We start from the raw sequence: 18,918 nt of genomic DNA, 5'->3' as shown, positions 1-18,918 counted from the left end.
CAGTTGATCACAATACCCTTCATCGATATACTGTAATAATTTAGCGCCTGCGGCTTTCAAAAACGGTACACGGACTACAAACTATGCGGACTATCAAAAATGGTCGCGCAGGCCAAACATAAAAACGTTTAAACGATAAAAATGTTAGCCGTTCCAGCCTATGAATTAAAACTTCTTCGCGTTTATTTAGCACGGTATTTAAGACTATAGGCGTGTGTAGTCCAGATCCATTTCGCAATATATTTTTTTTTTTTGTTGTTGTTGATGAAAGCATTAAAAATATGAAATTAAAACGCTGCTCTGTTATCGATACATTTCGGTTTGATCCAAGGGACTACAGATGGAAATAAGCTGTTCAGCTAAGTCTTCCAGTCTATGCACTGATATATGTTGCTGATAACTGCTGATATGTTGTCTGATGGGCACCGTCCCTTTCAAGTAAATGAAACAAATGCATATATACCCTATATCTAATTCGCGTTTATTTCGTAATTGAAAATGGTACAGGATTGTGATAACATTGAAAACAGTATTTCTAAAATATGAAGTAGCAAACTAAATTGTAGCCTAATTGCAATGTCTATGTGAGTGTGAGAGTGAGTGTGTGTGGGAGAGAGAGAGGGGGGGGGGGGAGACAGAGAGAAAAAGAGAGATGCGCTTTAAATAGGAAAAGGCTCGTTTTAGCTCTCACGGCGACTTGCACTTACATCCCCGAAAATCCTCCTTAAAAGATCAATTAGGCCGGAGCGGTAGGCTACCTAGGATTGTGTTTTGAAACCACAATCGATACCCGGTATTTGATACCTGCTTATCGCGCTGTAAAATATTCATCCTCATAATCTCATTTAAAATGTTTAAACTTCTCCGATTTCTACCGGCAAGAAATTAATTTCGCTACATGACCTCTCTTCATTGGAAACATGCAGAGTTAAGATGTCCTGTCCCAGAAGCGTAACAGCCGACTGATAAACGCAGCAAACACAGACACAATGTTTACAGATGGGGCCTATTAGTAAAATAACACGTGCTGGGGTTCTGCGTAGACGTTATCAGGAAATACAGATTTGATGTTATTGCATTTGATGTTATTGCATTCTCATTTCCATCACATCAACATTCCAATGTCGGTTTAGTAGGCTACTGCTTGAAATGCGTTGAATTGCCTGCATAAAATTTGGATTTAAATAGTTATTCGTGGTCCACGACAACTTTGGCCTACGCGTGGTTTACTTTTTTGGGCCGAACCTTAGCCTACATTTGTTATTTTTACAGTTAGATGTGTTTAGTGTAACAAACGTTTTAACACATACGAGTGATATCAAACCAGCCACTAAATACATTTAAGTCCAGTTCAAATAAAATTATCCACCCTGTATAATACATTATACCTCTAACGTCATACGATCCGTGTAAAAAAAAAACTACGAGAAGGAACCATGAATCGTTTCTTTCTCGCATTGTGCAGGGCCTTATTGGTGAGCTCTCGCGCACATCATCATATTCGCCTGAGAAATTGAAATTGCATAGCTACATGAGGGCAGACTGCTTAACAAAAATAGTTTTATTATTATTATTATTATTATTATTATTAATAATAACAACAATAATAATAATAAATGGCTTCACATGCGCGCGCACAAATAACTTTGTAAGCAGTGAAAGGGGTGACTTATGTAGAGATTTTTAGGGATCCCCCAAACACGTCTTTCTCCTGCAAATTTCTGGTCCGTGATTAAATATTGATTTTGTTTAATTAGTTTTCAAGGGGACGATCCTCCCTGGATGACGGCGGAGAGGTGTCACGTCTGCCGGAGAAATGGAATCGGACATGGAAATTGTTACTGGGGAAAGTGACGGGATTGCTGAGACATTTCTCTTACAAGAATCCGTCACGTGTCAGCCTATCCCTCCCTGCGCGACCGAGGTGCCAAATTACGAGCAGAGGCGCGCACACGCGCGCACACACATACACACACACACGGGCGCAAGAGAGACGCACGGAAAGGGAAAATACAAACAACGGCCAAAAATGTTTAATTATCTCATTGTTTTTGTGGCTGTGAAATCGATGTAACGCTGCATTTTCCCACTGATTTTTTTCTTTCTCTTAAACAATAACTTTGCCAATAGTAGACTCACACAGAAACAAAGGAGATGGTAGCCTATAAATATGTAACGCTGATTCCTCAACAGAATGAGAAGTAGCCTAGAATACATTGAAATAAAATAAGCATGTGGCTAAAGTGTGTTGGAAATATAGTATAAAAGTGTATACCTCAACATCATAATCAAATATAGACATACATTTATTAAACCTATGTTTCTGTGTGACAGGCGATGAAGCCTATATTAACAGTATATTTGTCATTCTCTTTAGCATAGTTTCGTGGAGAGAAAAGTCAAATTAACTCAGTCGTGAACAGTTCCCTGTGAAGCGGGAGGAATATTTGTGCCACAACGTTTCTTTTAAACAGACACAGCGCCACCCAGCGTTCAAGAAATAATCAGAGAACGCGAACGATGCCGTCGGTCAGAGGGGCTGCAGAATTGAGCCGGCTGAGGCATACGCGGCGCGGTATTAAATCACGGTAAGCGCATTTTAGAAAGCATTATCAGTTTTCTCAAATGTTAACGGCCCTTGGAGTGATTTGCCCTCCACAAAAGTCATGAATACCCAAAAGAGTAACTTTTTTTTAGCAGCTTTTTATACGCATGCACAAAGTTCACCAACTGCCTATTTGTTACTAATATTTGTGGCACATTATTAAATAGAACAAATTCAGTAGTGCCTACCGTATGTATATTGTAATGCCACACATTTGATTTTTGCCATCAAAAATAATTGAGTATTCAATTCAAGTATATTTATTTACTGACAAAAATTTGCTTAGTTAGTGAGTAGTAGAAAGCTTAGGCTGCTGCTGTTCTCTTTTTCTTTGCATATTAATATTTTTAAAAAATATTTAATTATTCTGTTCTTATATAGTGGCACAGTGTAAAAACATTAGCATACTATTTTCTACAATTTGGAATAATAAAATGTTAACACAACCTCAGATGAAATAAAAATAAGTATCCTAAAGAAGTAAGAGTAATGGGCGAACGTCTTCCCTGCTAGCTTCTCCAGCCCTGTGTTGTTTTTGTTCAGACGTGACGAGCAGGCATGAGCCGATCTGCGTCTATTCGCGGGGTCAGAGGTCACGGAGCCCGGGCTGCGTGTGCAGACGGGTTTCGGGTGTCAGCCACAGCAGCCCGGAGCGTGCTAGCGTGCTAGCGTGCTAGCGCTCGTGTCTCCGGCGCGGTAACCGAATGCCGAGCGGCGGTCTCCTGCGTGCACCACAGCCGGGTCATCTTACGCTCGTCCAGAGGGGCGGCGCTGAAGGAGCCCGAAACGCTGGGAATGTACCGGGCGGGGTCCGATGGGCGGGCCGGCGGGGGGGGCGACGTTGCCTCGGTAACGCCGCGCCCCACGTGTCCTTTGTGTCTGGGACACCCTGAGTGACACACAGTAAAGATGAGAGAGAAATACGCGACTTTACTGCGGGAGGAACCCGGTCCGCTTTCAGCCCTGCTCTCCCTCTCCTGCTCAAACCTGCCTCTCCAGCTCCAAGCAGACAGCCCAATTACGGTGTCACACGGGAAAAAAACATTAAACCACATTTTGTAACGATCAAACACAGTCAATATCCGAATTCCCAGAAATGACAGGCCTATTGCAAATGTATATAATTATATTTCACACCCGATATTTATTCCATTTTACTTCTTTCTTTCATCTGTGTTATCCAGATATGAGCAACAAAAAAGTCCCTTGACAACAAGTGTAATTTAGGGGATTACAGTTCTAAGACAAACGTGATTCACGCGGTCTTGACAGGCAGCCATTGGTTTGTTGCAGCAGGCAGAGATGGAAGAGACTGACCCTCAGGTGAGGTCAAAGGTCACGAACAGGATACCTGTTCAAAGGGCCTGGCTTTGTACAGCCTTCCTGTGCCCTGAGAGAGAAACGTTAAAAAAGTCTGGGGGTGTGGAGGCTAGCAGAGCTGCACTCGCCAGACTGTGAGTTTAAACGAGCAGCAGGCTGCTCTTCCTCTTTGACACTCCTCACAGTCATCTTTAAATGAGCCGTTTCTACAGCAGTAATGCAGTAATGTACTGACAGCTTTTTTCTTCCCTGTTGATAATGCTGATCATTTGTTTTATCAGCCACTGGGCCCGACTGGACCAGATCTCCCTTATGCCGCTCCTCATACTGACCTGAGAGGCCCTGATACAGCAGCGCAGGCAGAAGCTCAGGAGCCCAGGTCCATATGGGAGTGAGAGTGTCACAGAGCAGTGGCGCCACCTTGTGGTGGGGAGGCCTTCACCCAGTCCTTCAGCCTGGGCAAAGACCAAGGAGAGAGAATTTAGCAGTCTATATCAGTCTGAGGGGACTGCTACTACTGCTACTTAGGGCTACTGCTGATACTTTCTACTATACTATTAATAATAATAATATTCATAATACTTATAATAATAATCAAAACTGATAATAATATTAATGACGAGACTCAAGATAAGAGACCCGACAGTAAATCCCTTTGAGCTGCAGGTTGAAAAGAAAAACAAAGAATAACACCGGGGGGGGGTGGGGGTGGAGGTGGGGGTGGGGGTGGGGGGCGATAACCTGATAACGCGTAAAGAAGTGAGAAGTCTGTAGAGCCTTCGATTAAACGGTGCAGAGAGAGAGAGGGAGGAGGAGGAGGAATAAGAGAAAGAATGAAGTGCAATGCTTCTACTCATTTCAATGCCCCTCTGTCACCTACTCAGCTGTCATGCAAACAAATCAGATATCCACTTTACTTTAAGCATTATTTCAGGGGACGATGATGCAAACATGAGACACACGTAAGCTAAGACGAAGAAACAACAAGCACACACACAATACATGCAATAACACCACACTGCCACACACACACACATCATCCAACACAATACATCACACACAATACACACAAACTCACTTACGCAACAATACATACACATTTGACACTTACACAACACATACACAGACACACACACAATACACACACACACACACACACAATACACACACACACACACTCACACACACACAATACACGCACCCACACACAATACGTGCACCCACACAAAACACACACACAATACATGCACGATACATACATGCACGCAAACACACACACACACAATACATGCACGCCACTATACACACACACACACAGTATGCAATGAGACACAAACTTCCCTCATCTGAAATCCCCAAACCCCCAACCCTAACCCCCCCAGTTATGCTATGACCAATTGCACAAGGCCCTGTGGGAGCACAGTTAGCATTAGCATGATTCAGATTCGACGCCCGATTGGGAGGGACTTATCCACGCCCTGGATCAGTGCCCTAACAGGATGAGCCACCCAGCAACCCCGACGAACAACATCCTCCATCCAGGTTCTTCTGCTGACGTCGCTCTGCAGTTTGTGATTCACCTGACCTTCCGACCCCCTGACGCTACAACCTCACAAAAAAAAACCAGCTCGGTAATCCTGCTCATGAAACCCGAGAAGTCTAAACCCGCCGGTGTAATTCCGCCAACGCCATCTCCACCCGTCTGCGTCTGGCTAAACCCGCCATTGTTCTGCGCGTCTGCGTTTGGAGACGTGTAATTTCAGAACGGGAGGGCCGCGGGCGTTCGAGGGGAGCAATTTAGTCGAGCGCGAGCACGCGAGGAGATGACGGACAGGAGGGAATCCGACCCGGCCCGACACCCCCCCGGCCCCCGGCCCCCCGCCCCCCCACCGACCCGGCCCGACACCCCCCCACCCCCCCCACCGCTGGGGCACAGAGCGCCAGTACAGTGAGTGGCAGTCTGTTGATCTTTTCATTCGTTTTTTTTTTTTTGGTTTGGTAATATTCAGAGCTCACCTGGATGCTTTCCAGCCAGCGCCACCTTGTGGATTCCCAGGGTAGTGCGCTGGTGCCCCTTTGGCGGCACTGTGTGGCATGATGGGAGCTCACCTGCCCAGTAACTGAACACCTGAATGCACACACACACACACGTGAACACACACACACATGCACACACGCACACAGATGCACACACACACACACACACGCCTCCCTCACACGCACACACACACACACAGAGGGGAGAGGTTACAGGTGAGGATGGAGATGAGAGCTCAGCTCAGAACGCACCTGGAACTCACACCTGGTGAGAGCAGGTCAGAGAGGGGGGGCCCACAGTCCCAGGGGAGGGGGGCCCACAGTCCCAGGGGAGGGGGGACCCCATTTTCTGCGACCATTCCCCGGCGGGATTCTGGCGTCCGTGGAAACGGTCTCCTGAGATGCAGAAGTGGGTCAGCGGTGAGTGATGGCCACTCCCACATTAGGCCACGCCCCCACGGCCACACCCCAGGCCAGGATTCCAGCCGTGGGATTGCGGGGGGGGGGGGGGGTTGGGGCGGAGGGGGGGCAGGGCCTGGGAACAGAGAGAATTAGGGCGCAGGAAAGAGGGCAGGCTGGGTGGGGGTTGGCGGGGGGGTTGTAGAGTGATTTATCCTGAGGAAATATCTTCCAGGGGATTAGGCAGCTTCGGAGACGTGTGGAAGCAGACAAACCCCCCTAACACCCCCCCCCCTCGCCCGAGGGAGGGGCTGTGGGTGGCACAGGGAGGACAGAGGCTGGGGGTTATACTGAGGGGGGGGGGGGGGTGTTCTCATCTGCAGCTGACAGGATGTATTATGAAGTTGACACATCAGTGGGGAGACTGGTAGAAAAATAGGGGGAGTCAGGGGGGGCAGGGGTGGGACGCACAGAGACACAGCGCTGCCGAATCTGGGGGTGGGGGCCAGGCTCAGCTGAGAAGCTGGGCGGCGATAAGCAGGATAGAGTTATTTTCTGAGACAGACATTCTCACAATCTGCATTTAAACAGAGAGGGAGGGAGGGAGAGTTACAGAGAGGGGAGAGGTGACCGGAGGAGAAAGAGATAGATAGGACGAGGAAGGAGGGGAAAGGGAGGAATAGAGAGAAAAAGGAAAGGAAAGGAGGAGTGCTGTCGGTTTGTGACTCAGAGCTGATTTAGCTCCTAAATGCCCCTCAGAGGGCACCAGCTGTCTGGCAGCAGCGAGTAATGCAAAATAAATAAACAGCACCGAGTCCAGCAGTGACCCACGAGGGGAGATAACACTGCAGCCACACACACACACACACACACACACACACACACACACACGCCCGCACACACACACGCCTCCCTCACAGACACACACACGCACACACACGCCTCTCTCACACACACACACTCACACACACACACACGCGTGCACACACACACACACTCACTCACACTCACACTCACACACACACACACACACACACTCACACACACTCACTCACACACACACACGCACACACACTCACACACACTCACTCACACACACACTCACACGCACATATATACACACACACACACACACACACACGCCTCCCTCACACAGACACACACACGCCTCTCTCACACACACACACACACGCACACACACACGCGCACACACACGCCTCCCTCACAGACACACACACACACACACACGCGCACACACAAACACACATGCACACACGCGCACACACACACACGCACACACACACACACACACACTTACGCATGCGCTCGCACACACGCACGCACGCACACATTCGCACACACACACGCGCGCACACACACACACACACACACGCCTCCCTCACAGACACACACATACATGCACACACACACACACACACACAGGACACCAGAATGCAAGGCCCGTCCACTCAGGGCACGCCTCCCAGCAGCGCCTCCCCCCCCGTTCTCCCACAAGCCCCAGCGGCGTTACGTCAGTCATGTTCGCAAAAGATTGGCCCAGCATCCTCCGGTGAGACGCGGGATGGCCCCGAGCTGGGCGCAGGGTGCGAGGGGGGCCCCCCCCGATGCCGGACACCCCCTCCTGAAGCATTGTTCCGAGAGGAAAAGATGAGGAAGAGTGTGAAAGATAACGCCGTCCGTACTTCCTGCTCGTCCCCGCCGCAGCGAAACCCTCGGTTACCCTCGGTTACGTCACCTTCCTGCAGCGCCCCCAAAACAAGGGGGGGGGGGCCTTCCACCAGGACCTGGAGAGACCAGCGCTGGTCTCTGGGAGTCGGAGCTGAGGGGTCAGATGCACAATGAGACACACGTATTACCCCAGCCAGACAGGAAACTGCGTGTTTGCCTTTTTGGAAGAGGGGTTGGGGTGGTGGGGTGGTGGGGGGGGGGGGGGGGGTATGCTCCTTTCCATATTGCTGAGAAAATTGAGCAGTGCCTCGCCAGGGTCACATTTCAAATCCCCCCCCCCCCCCCCCCCAGCCCCAGCCACCCCAGACCAGCGTGAGCAGCTTGGTGTTAAAGCTAAACGCGCTTCTGTATCTGAGCACTCTGAGTGAGTGTGCGGGCGGTTCCTCCACCCTCTGCAGCATTAAGGAGTGCCCCCCACTCCCCCACCCTCACAGCCTGGTCTGGGAGCCCCGCCTGATCCCTGTAAAAGTGATAATCCCCCTAAACTCCGAGCAGCAGCCCCTCTAATGCGTCGCCAGATGCTCCTTAACACTGTCTGAACACTGGAAGCTCTGCCTCCCTGCCAGTGAAAACAACACATTCCAATTTGATGCAGTCTTCAGTAAGGAGGCGTGGCCAAGTACAGTACTGCGGTAAGGGAAGATCTGTTCTGCTATACAGCAGCAGTAACTCCTGTTACCAACCAGAACCTGCTGTAGGTAAGAGGTAAGGGCCGAGTATCTGGCGTGTCTATAGGATCTGTGGTATTAATGCACTGTTCCACACCCTTCTATGACATCATAAACATTCTCACATTCTGTTAATGTACTGTGTTCCACACCCTTCTATGACATCATAAACATTTTTAAATTCTGTTAACGTACTGCGCTCTACCCTTCTATGACATCATAAACATTTTTAAATTCTGTTACACTTCTGTACTCTAATATTGCACTGGAACCTCCAGTAGTTGAGGTTTCCCTTCCTCATCCAGAACAGATTGTGGTTTGCCTCCCCAAGAGAGAGACAAACCCCTTCCTGCTCTGGCGCCATCTTCCCTTGCAGAGGCAGGGAGGGGGTCTCTGTATTGGCCCATTTGGTCTCTCCCCCTCCTCCTAACCCCTTCCCATAGGCTGTTTGCTCAGTCTTGCCCATTCAGAACAGCAGGTCAGGAGGGTTAAACAGCATCTGTCAACCAGAGGAACCCAATCGGGAGCGGGAGAGGGGGGGTGGAATGCAGCTGCTGGCGGGCAGTATTATCTGCTCTGCTCTGCCCCCCCCAGCAACATAGGAAGGAGTTCAGAGAATCTCTTGGGCGCAGTACGGAAGGACAGGAAGCTTTTACATCAGCACAGACCATAAGCAGACCTCAAAATAACCGCCCCCCCCCCCACTCCATGTCCTGGGGCCATGCGCAAGTCCGGCCCCCGGAGGGCCACTGGGGGAGGTCGGGGGGGTCACACGCAGATGCCATTCAGCCAGCACAAAATGGGTCCCTTGCCAGCCCTGGCAGGCCTGTCTCAGAGACCAAAGTGACACAACAGACCTGACGAAGCAGATCGAGCCATCGAGCCATCCTGCCATCCCGCCATCCCGCCGCAAACTTACCCAAGCGAAACCACAGGCCCACGCCCCCACGCCCACCGCACCGCTCCCCCGGGGAGGGGCCGGCTCGCTCAGGTCCGCTTTAGGCCACGCCCACCGCACCGCTCGCTCACCCGGGGAGGGGCCGGCTCGCTCAGGTCTGCTTTAGGCCACGCCCACCACGCGCTCACTCGGGGAGGGGCCGGCTAGCTCAGGTCCGCTTTAGGCCACGCCCACCGCACCGCGCGCTCACTCGGGGAGGGGCCGGCTCGCTCAGGTCCGCTTTCAGCCGGCTGAGAGTCCCAGAGGAGGAAGTGAAGGCTTTGGGCTAACGAGCGTCAGTGACAGTATCTGTCACAGAGCTGTGTAACCCCCCAGCCTGCTGACCCACGAGGGCTACACCCCTTTAAACTGCTCTCTCTCTCTCTGTCTTCCCCTCCCTCTCTCTCCGCCTCTCTGTCTCCCCCTCCCTCTCTCTCTCTCTCTCTCCACCTCCCTCTCTCTATCCCCCTGTCCCCCTCCCCAGACTGATCCCTCTCTCTCTCCCTCCCCCTCCCCAGACTGATTCCTCTCTCTCTCTTCCCCTCCCCAGACTGATTCCTCTCTCTCTCTCCCCCTCCCAGACTGATTCCTCTCTCTCTCTCCCCAGACTGATTCCTCTCTCTCTCTCCCCAGACTGATTCCTCTCTCTCTCTCCCCAGACTGATTCCGCTGGCCTTATTGCACGATAAAGATTCTCTATAACGGCCAGAGCGGGTGTCCGTTCTGCAGGAAACACGCGCCGCAAGCTTCCATGCGGGTCACGTGACCATTCTCCTCGGCCACAGAGAGAGAGGGAGAGGGACGGAGGGGGAGACAGAGTGAGAGAGGGAGAGACAGACAGAGAGAGAGAGGGAGAGAGAGACAGAGAGAGAGGGAAACAGACAGAGAAAGGGAGGGGGAGAGAGAGAGAGAGAGAGAGAGAGAGAGGATATCACGCTCAGCAGACACGCCTGTCCTTCCTGCCCTGTTACGGATTCCGTTACCTCTTCCTCCTGCGATGGGGCAGATGCGGGTAACTGGCGGGTCTGCTGATGTCACAGCGTCTCAGCCTCTTCTCCCCCCTGTAAACAAAAAGACCCCCCCACCGCACGCACACGCACGCACGCACACGCGCACGCACACAAGCACACACACACACACCCTCACGCACACGCGCACGCACACACACACATCCACACACGCACGCACACACACACGCAGGGGGTGCCAACCCAACTTCCAGAAGGTTCTCAACTCCGTTACACTGCAGCCGTTTCACAGACAGCCTTATCCAGAGTGACGTAAACAGCTCAGCTTCTTAACGTACATACACTCCACCCACACAGCTAAATAGTCACTAAATTTGTATTTTAATACTTTTGTATTTTTTTTCCCCCTCAAACTTGTCACCTCTAAGTTACCGGGCCAGTACCCCCAACAATTACACTTCCTGTTTATGCCACCCCCCTCCTCACAACCCCCCCCCCATATTTGGATGGCCAGTCCCATTTATATTCAGCCCTGTATAAGATGAGTCTTCAGTATTTACAAAAGTGAAAATAGCTGTAACACTGTCGACCTGACCCCTACAGGAGCACCGTCACAGACACCAGAGAACAGGCAGAACACAAACCCGCTTTGTGTGGAAATTTATTAGATATTCATTTAGGTTTCATTGCCCAGACCTTTTTCTGCAGCTCAAAATCTGCAAAAAAAGAAAGAAAAAAAAAACAAAAAAGAAGAGAAAGAAAAAGTATACTGTCATACATTCACAATTTCCCCCTGAATCTCTACAGACAGCCAGACATTCGAAAGGCATGATCAGAAAGTACATTTAAATCCGTCCATCTTTTTAATAATCATTTTAACAGCAGCCAGACATGCAGGTTTATTTATGACTCTGTTCAGTTCAGATTTGATTGTCATCATTAATCCCCCCCCACCCCCACACCCCCACACCCTTCCCGACAGCACTGCTTCAGTGGAGACCAAACCAAGCTGCAGGTTAAAAAACAAAAAAGGAAAAAAAAAAAAGGAAAAGTTTTTTTTTTTTTTTGCTTGTTGCTTTTCAGTACTAAACCAGTGCCACCAAGAGCCCAAACCAAAAAGTTTCTAAAATAACATTTAAAAGAAAAGAGGAAAAAAAACAACAGCGTAATCAATCCAGACACACTCAGTTTTTTTAGTTTCTGGCTTCTCATCCCCCGAATCATCATCAGAACCCACGAGGCTGAGAGCAGCAGAGCACGGGCCCGTTGGGGTGCAGGCTGCAGTCGCCGCCCTGCTGGTGGAAGCTGAGCACTTCCACTCTACATAAAACTAAGGCAGAGGCATGCTGGGACGTCCTGGCCTCAAAGGAGTTCATCCGTCTGTCTGTCTGTGTTCTGCCTCTAGCCCTCTCTTTAGGGGTCACAGAGAAACCTTCACTGACGCAAACAGCCGTACTTTCACACGCACCCGAGTTTCACACGTTTCATATAAAAATATTCTATTGCTTTTCAGCTGCAAACAGGTTCTTATGAACCCCTGTGCAACGTGTGTGTAAACAGGCATACAGCTTAGACCCAGGTGTGGAAGAAAAAACAAACAAACAAAAAAAACAAGAGTTTCCAGCATTCAATACGTCTGCCTGAACACCTGGATCAGTTCCTGCGGTTCAGCAGGTAAAGGAAGTTAACAGCACTTGGATTAAGGACACAGAACCAGTGAACTGGTTCTCACTGCTGTGGAATAGTGAACTGGTTCTCACTGCTGTGGAATAGTGAACTGGTTCTCACTGCTGTGGAATAGTGAACTGGTTCTCACTGCTGTGGAATAGTGAACTGGTTCTCACTGCTGTGGAATAGTGAACTGGTTCTCACTGCTGTGGAATAGTGAACTGGTTCTCACTGCTGTGGAATAGTGAACTGGTTCTCACTGCTGCGGAATAGTGAACTGGTTTTCACTGCTGTGGAATGGTGAACTGGTTCTCACTGCTGTGGAATAGTGAACTGGTTCTCACTGCTGTGGAATAGTGAACTGGTTCTCAATGCTGTGAAATGGTGAATTGGTTCTCACTGCTGTGGAATAGTGAACTGGTTTTCACTGCTGTGGAATAGTGCAGGCAGCAGTGGCACTCTCTCACACTCACAAGGCCTGTCAATGCCTCACAGAAAAGAACAAGGGGGCCAGGCTTGCAGATAAAGGAGGTGTGACTGCCCACAAAGGGGCGGGGCTATGCAGAAGGGGGTGTGGTCAGGCTGTAAACTCATGGAGGCAGAGGTCTGAGAGCGGGCAGAGGGGGTGGGGGTGGGGGTGGGGGGGGTGAATATAGCGGGCGATCTGGCGGCTCCAAGGCATCCAGGTACAGCACCGCCAACGGCACGGCAATGAGCAGCGGGCTCCGACGCCCGGTCATTACAGTAAACGGTAGCAGGCGCTACAAATAAAGCCTTATAAGGAACGAAGAGGCGGAGCCTGCGGCGTGTTCCAAGTGCATAGGGAAGGCGTGGCTAAGCGCCACAGGAGTGAACCTCACCGTGCTTCTCTCAGTGGAAAGGCATGCTGGGATACGTGCGGTGGAGTTACAGCCCCCCCCCCCCAGGCAGAGAGGCCGAAATCCCGTGTGCAAGGCTACGTCACCAAAAAGGCACCCGGACCTGTGTGTGTGTGTGAGCGTGAGCGTGTGTATGTGAGTGCAAGAGTGTGCGTGTGTGTGTGTGCACTTATGTGTATGTGCATGCGTGCGCGAATGTGTGTGTGTGTGTGTGTGTGTACAAATGATGGTGGAAAGTGAGAATCTTAACCACCATGTCTAGGTTTTATGGTTTTCTCTTCATGATTAAAAAGAAGGAATTCTTTTTGGGTTGGGGGGGTGGGGGTGGCGGGCAGGGGGCAATCTGTCAAAAGCATCTTCAGAGCAATCTACATGCCAGCGAATCAGAACTCATCTGCAGGTTCAGCAGCCATAAACAAGGGGGGGGGGTAGGGGGGGGGGGGGTCTAGACAGCCTGTCAAAAACAGAATAAACCAAAAACAAACAAATTAAAGGGGAAAAAAACCCAACAAAACTGCAGACTTTACACACCAAAAGGAAGAAAGGCTTTGACAAACAGAAGCCAGGATGAGGTTTTAACAGCTGAAGGGGTTGAGTTTGGAGAGCTACACTCTACAGTCATCTCCTAATTCTGCTTTAAATGGTTTTTACTGAACACCAGAAAAGCAGCCCTGGTGAAATACATATTTATACATATATAGTGTCCTCACGATTCGTACAATTTTTAAAAATATATATATATTCTCTAATCTTTTCTTTAATTGGTTGTATGTAAAGGACGCTTGTGATTGGGTGAGCTGGGGAACAGTACTAATGATCGATGGTAACCCTGGAAAATCAGTGAGGCTGAAGGGGGAAGACTGCCCCCTACAGGTGAGACTCCATCTCCATTCTGCCTCCTCCTCCTCCGTCGTCGTCATGGTGACGTTTTTAAATTCAGCTGGGTGTGGCAGCTTCAACCTTCGTTCGCTGCGCTGGTGCCGCGAACATCACCTTCCTTTCGAAGCTGCAAGAGAGAGAGAATAAAAGAGGGGGGGAGAGAGAGAGAGTAAAATAATATATTAGGGACACATCTCAACACGCGGATGAACATTCTTCCCAGAGAAGACTCTTCTGAGATGGTGGAGGAGGAGGGAGGAGATCAGCGTTCAGCTCTTAAATTCAGAGCTCCTGTCCTGACCCTGCAGAATCAGCAGCAACCCGGAACTGGAGAGCGGTACCAGCGCAAACATCCCAGAATTCCTCAGTCACACTTCTCCAAGCAGCACCTAATGCCTCGTCTGGAGAGCAGCCCAGATTACACGTGCACACGTGCACACGTGCACACGTGCACTAACATATCTGTGCACGAATGGTGGGATAAGAAGGCATCACTGTTGTTGTTGCTGAAGCCGCTATATATAATACGAATGATAATAATAAATATGAATAATATTTACATGTAATGGGGTTTAACAGGGCAGGGGGGGCTTCCTGGTCTCTAGGGTTTGTGTATTTGACCTCTTCGTCTGGCTTAGTCAATCTGCCATCTCATCTCTTCCTTCTCTTTTACCTCCCTCATCTCTTCTTCCCTATTTCTACTCCTTTTTGCTCCATCCCTCCTTCCTCTCCTCCGTCTCAGCAGAGTCTCTTCCCCATGCAGGTCAGTGAGACTCAGAGAGAGTTTTGTGATGTTAGCAGACAGGTCTGGTACGGCAGGTAGGCCCGGTTAGTCCACCACCTAGAAAAACCCCCCAAAAGCCCCACTCCCAAACTGCTGGTTCCTACCCAGGGACCAGCAGAGGCAGCCCGTGATCTCCCACGCACCTGTTGGGTCAGGTGATTTTATCAGGTGGAGGGTTGGGTCAGGTGCACCCTGTGTTATAAACCCATCAGAGGAAACACAAAGTGAGAAGAAGCAGAACAGCCTGGTTAGCAGGCGAGCAGAGAGAGTTCATTACTGGCACCAAAATGGATGAAGCGACTGAACAAAAGCCAGGAACCACCAAATAGAGAGAGAGAGAGAGAGAGAGGGAGAGATGGAGAGAGAGAGAGAGAGAGAGAGAGAGAGGAGAGAGATGGAGAGAGAGAGAGATGGAGAGAGAGAGGGGGGGGTGTAGGCTGAGATGAGAGTAAAGGACCTCCTTCACCAGCTCTGCATCCCCCCCCCTTCATGGCCAGCCTCACTTACGCAGGCCGAGCTACGGGGGGGGGGTTGGGGGGTGGGGGGGCTTAGTCGTCGGCAGCCGAGGTCCCTCGCACCGAACCTTTCTGCCGAATCTGTGTGCAAAACAAGAGGGTCAGCCAGCCAATCAGAGACAGGCAGGCGGGCAGGGGTTAGTAAGGCTCGCACGAGCAGGGCAGCAAAGCCGACGCCGGGGGGCGGGGCTTGTTGGCATGGCAGCGCGTTGGAGCCAGCTGGCGTGGTGACTCCGCCCCCGGCTAGTCCAGACACAATCACAGGAAAAACATCAGTGACATCACTGAACAGCGCGAGGGTCCAGTGGTTTCAGTCACACTTTAGGGGACAGTGGTCTCAGTCACACTTTAGGGGACAGTGGTTTCAGTCACACTTTAGGGGACAGTGGTTTCAGTCACACTTTAGGGGACAGTGGTTTCAGTCACACTTTAGGGGACAGTGGTTTCAGTCACACTTTAGGGGACAGTGGTTTCAGTCACACTTTAGGGGACAGTGGTTTCAGTCACACTTTAGGGTCCAGTGGTTTCAGTCACACTTTAGGGGACAGTGGTTTCAGTCACACTTTAGGGTCCAGTGGTTTCAGTCACACTTTAGGGGACAGTGGTTTCAGTCACACTTTAGGGGACAGTGGTTTCAGTCACACTTTAGGGGACAGTGGTTTCAGTCACACTTTAGGGGACAGTGGTTTCAGTCACACTTTAGGGGACAGTGGTTTCAGTCACACTTTAGGGGACAGTGGTTTCAGTCACACTTTAGGGGACAGTGGTTTCAGTCACACTTTAGGGGACAGTGGTTTCAGTCACACTTTAGGGGACAGTGGTTTCAGTCACACTTTAGGGGACAGTGGTTTCAGTCACACTTTAGGGGACAGCGCAGATTTAAGGGCAGTGGTTTGTCACATCTTTGGGACAGTGGCAGTGAGCTGAGGTACAGGCAGCATTAGGGAGTTCTGTTTTTACAGTCTTTGGCACAGTGGCAGTGAGCTGAGGTAACAGGCAGCAGGGAACTCCCACAATGCATTGCAGAACATTACTGCTGAGAGTCGGTACCGAACACCTGGGAGAAAGGACCAGCAGCACACAACCTACAAAAAACAGTGTGTGTTTGGAGGTGGGTGGAGTTTGTGTGTGCCATGTGGGTGCATGGAAGCATGGTGTGTGTGTGTGTGTGTGTGTTTGTGCGTACGTGTCCGTGTGTGTGTGTGGTAGGATGACGTTTTGGAGTGCATGTTTCGGGGTTCATATTTTGGGGTGGAAGTGTTTTGGGGTGCATGTTTCAGGTGGCACTGTTCTGGGGTGGAAGTGTTTTGGGGAGCATGTTTCAGGTGCCAGTGTTCTGGGGTGGAAGTGTTTTGGGGTGCATGTTTCGGGGTGGAAGTGTTCTGGGGTGGCAGTGTTTTGGGGAGCACGTTTCAGGTGGCAGTGTTTTGGGGTGGCAGTGTTCTGGGGTGGAAGTGTTTTGGGGAGCATGTTTCAGGTGGAAGTATTCTGGGGTGGAAGTGTTTTGGGGTGCATGTTTGGGGTGGAAGTGTTCTGGGGTGGAAGTGTTTTGGGGTGCATGTTTCAGGTGGAAGTGTTCTGGGGTGGCAGTGTTTTGGGGTGCATGTTTCAGGTGGAAGTGTTCTGGGGTGGCAGTGTTCTGGGGAGCATGTTTCAGGTGGCAGTGTTTTGGGGTGGCAGTGTTCTGGGGTGGCAGTGTTCTGGGGTGGCAGTGTTTTGGGGTGGAAGTGTTCTGGGGTGGCAGTGTTTTGGGGTGGAAGTGTTTTGGGGTGGAAGTGTTCTGGGGTGGCAGTGTTTCAGGGTGGCAGTGTTTTGGGGGGCACGTCTGGGGGCGCGCAGGCAGACCCCCACCTCCTCCAGCTCTTTCTGCGTCTCGTCCTCCATGCGGCGGATGTCCTCCATGGTGAGCTCCACCCAGCGGTCCAGCCAGCAGAACAGCTGCCGGTGGAAGTTGGTGAAGATTCTCTTCTCTTGCTGTGGGGAGGGGAGGGGAGTAGAGAGAGAGAGAGAGGTCAGGCCTGAAGGTTCAGCACAGCCTAGACCAGTGGTAACCAACCCTGTTCCTGGAGATCTACCGCCCTCTAGGTTTCCATGCCAACCCTGATTTGGCACAGCTGACTGCTAATTAGCAGCTCAGTGAGATCTCTAGCTGTTGAGTGAGGTGCAGCTTTGTTAGGGTTGGAGTGAAAACCTACAGGATGGTAGATCTCCAGGAACAGGGTTGGTTACCACTGGCCTAGACCAACATATCGGGAACAGGGCTTGTGAAAGTCAGGGGTTACGGGTTCGAATCCCAGCTGAATAAACAAAGTTCATGTTAAACGATCTAAGCAGTGCGAGACGCTCCGGATAAGAGCATCTGGCTAACAACAATCTCAGAACCCAGAACGAAAACATCCGTCCCGTTTTCACAAAGAAACCCATTCGCGCAGGACGGCACGCATACAGCAGAATCCTGCTTCAGTGGACAGGGATTTATTTACTTCCAGAACCTTCCCTGCGTGCGGGCGGAGGACGTTCCCCGTGACCGGCAGGGGAGCAGATTCAGCCGAGCACTTCTGATCAGGAGCAGGGGAGGTTTGGACAGAGTGTCAGCGCTGGCTGACTCCCTGACTCAGTCTCTCAGGAATACAGCATCTCATCTGAACAATGCTCTGAACAGTCGCTTAATTAGTCTAAGCAGTGGGTTTAATATGCAGTCAGTTAACGGGACAGGCGCTGTAATAAAGTTCTGCCCCACGGGGACGCAGAAGGGCCTTTAGGAGGGGAGGGTAGCGGTTAGCGGGGTGGGTAAGGCGCCGGACCTTGTGGATGAAGCGCTCCACCCGGTTGGTGAGGCCGGCCCACTTGAACTTGACGGTGACCAGCTTGTAGGCGCACATGCGGGGGCAGGCCGTGTTCTGCTCCAGCTCACTCTGCGCAGGAAGAGGAGAGAAGGGAACAGGAAGTGAGAGCGGTTCAGGTCAGGAGGACCGCGCCTGGAGACCGCTCTTACGGTCAGCGGACTTACCGTCAGAACATCATATCCCCAAACACACCCCCGCACCCCCTGACTGCAACACAGGAGCACCCCTGTATCTGACCTGGGGGGTGTCTTTAATGCTGATGCGGGCCACAGAAACCCTACACAGCGATGTTTCAGTGCGAGTGCCTGTGCTGTCAGTCCAAGTTAAGCGCTGTAGTCCAGGGTTTCCATGAACGTCAGAAATACCGAACAGACGTTTTTCCCGCCGACTGACCGGTGTGAAGAGCTCGTGTGGAGAGCTTGTGTTTGGAGAGCTCGTGTGGAGAGCTTGTGTTTGGAGAGCTCGTGTGGAGAGCTTGTGTTCCTGAGTACGTGTGGCTCCAGTTCCCCGCCTCCGAGCCGCTCTGAAAGAGGAAGAGTTCATTCTGCGGCACAAAGCGGGAACTGAGAGGGAGTCGAAGCCAGCCGCCAATCGACGCGTGAAGAAAGTGAAAACGCTCACTTCCTGTGGGCTCGGGGATCTCTGACGGGACGCGCCGGGGGGGG

The 18,918-nt window shown here is 50.9% G+C and overlaps 1 protein-coding gene and 2 long non-coding RNA genes across 3 annotated transcripts in view; 1 reads left to right on the top strand and 2 right to left on the bottom strand.

Moving 5' to 3' along the window:
• Positions 1 to 11,330: 11,330 nt before the first annotated feature.
• Positions 11,331 to 12,948, bottom strand: LOC135264617 (uncharacterized). Its single transcript, XR_010332754.1, has 2 exons — positions 12,146 to 12,948; positions 11,331 to 12,115 (listed from the first exon to the last, which is right to left on the bottom strand). It is a non-coding gene; the product is annotated as an uncharacterized LOC135264617 (long non-coding RNA).
• On the top strand, positions 12,809 to 13,272 carry LOC135264616 (uncharacterized). The gene is made up of 2 exons (XR_010332753.1): positions 12,809 to 12,949; positions 13,134 to 13,272. It is a non-coding gene; the product is annotated as an uncharacterized LOC135264616 (long non-coding RNA).
• Positions 13,273 to 13,356: 84 nt separating this feature from the next.
• The window catches only part of LOC135264615 (phosphatidylinositol transfer protein beta isoform-like), a 23,770-nt gene continuing 18,208 nt past the window's right edge, over positions 13,357 to 18,918 (bottom strand). Inside the window, exons 8-11 of the mRNA XM_064353350.1 lie at positions 18,212 to 18,322; positions 17,259 to 17,381; positions 15,400 to 15,488; positions 13,357 to 14,235 (exon numbers count right to left, since the gene is read on the bottom strand). Of these exons, the coding sequence (XP_064209420.1) occupies positions 15,441 to 15,488; positions 17,259 to 17,381; positions 18,212 to 18,322 (282 nt within the window). The 3' untranslated portion in view covers positions 13,357 to 14,235; positions 15,400 to 15,440. The remainder of the gene's footprint in view (positions 14,236 to 15,399; positions 15,489 to 17,258; positions 17,382 to 18,211; positions 18,323 to 18,918) is intronic.

The sequence above is a fragment of the Anguilla rostrata genome, chromosome 10 (genome assembly GCF_018555375.3).
Source record: "Anguilla rostrata isolate EN2019 chromosome 10, ASM1855537v3, whole genome shotgun sequence".
In the NCBI taxonomy this organism is placed as follows: Eukaryota; Metazoa; Chordata; class Actinopteri; order Anguilliformes; family Anguillidae; genus Anguilla; species Anguilla rostrata.
The sequence above is the reverse complement of the archived record's forward strand: the minus strand, read 5'-3'. Positions and strand labels throughout refer to the sequence as shown.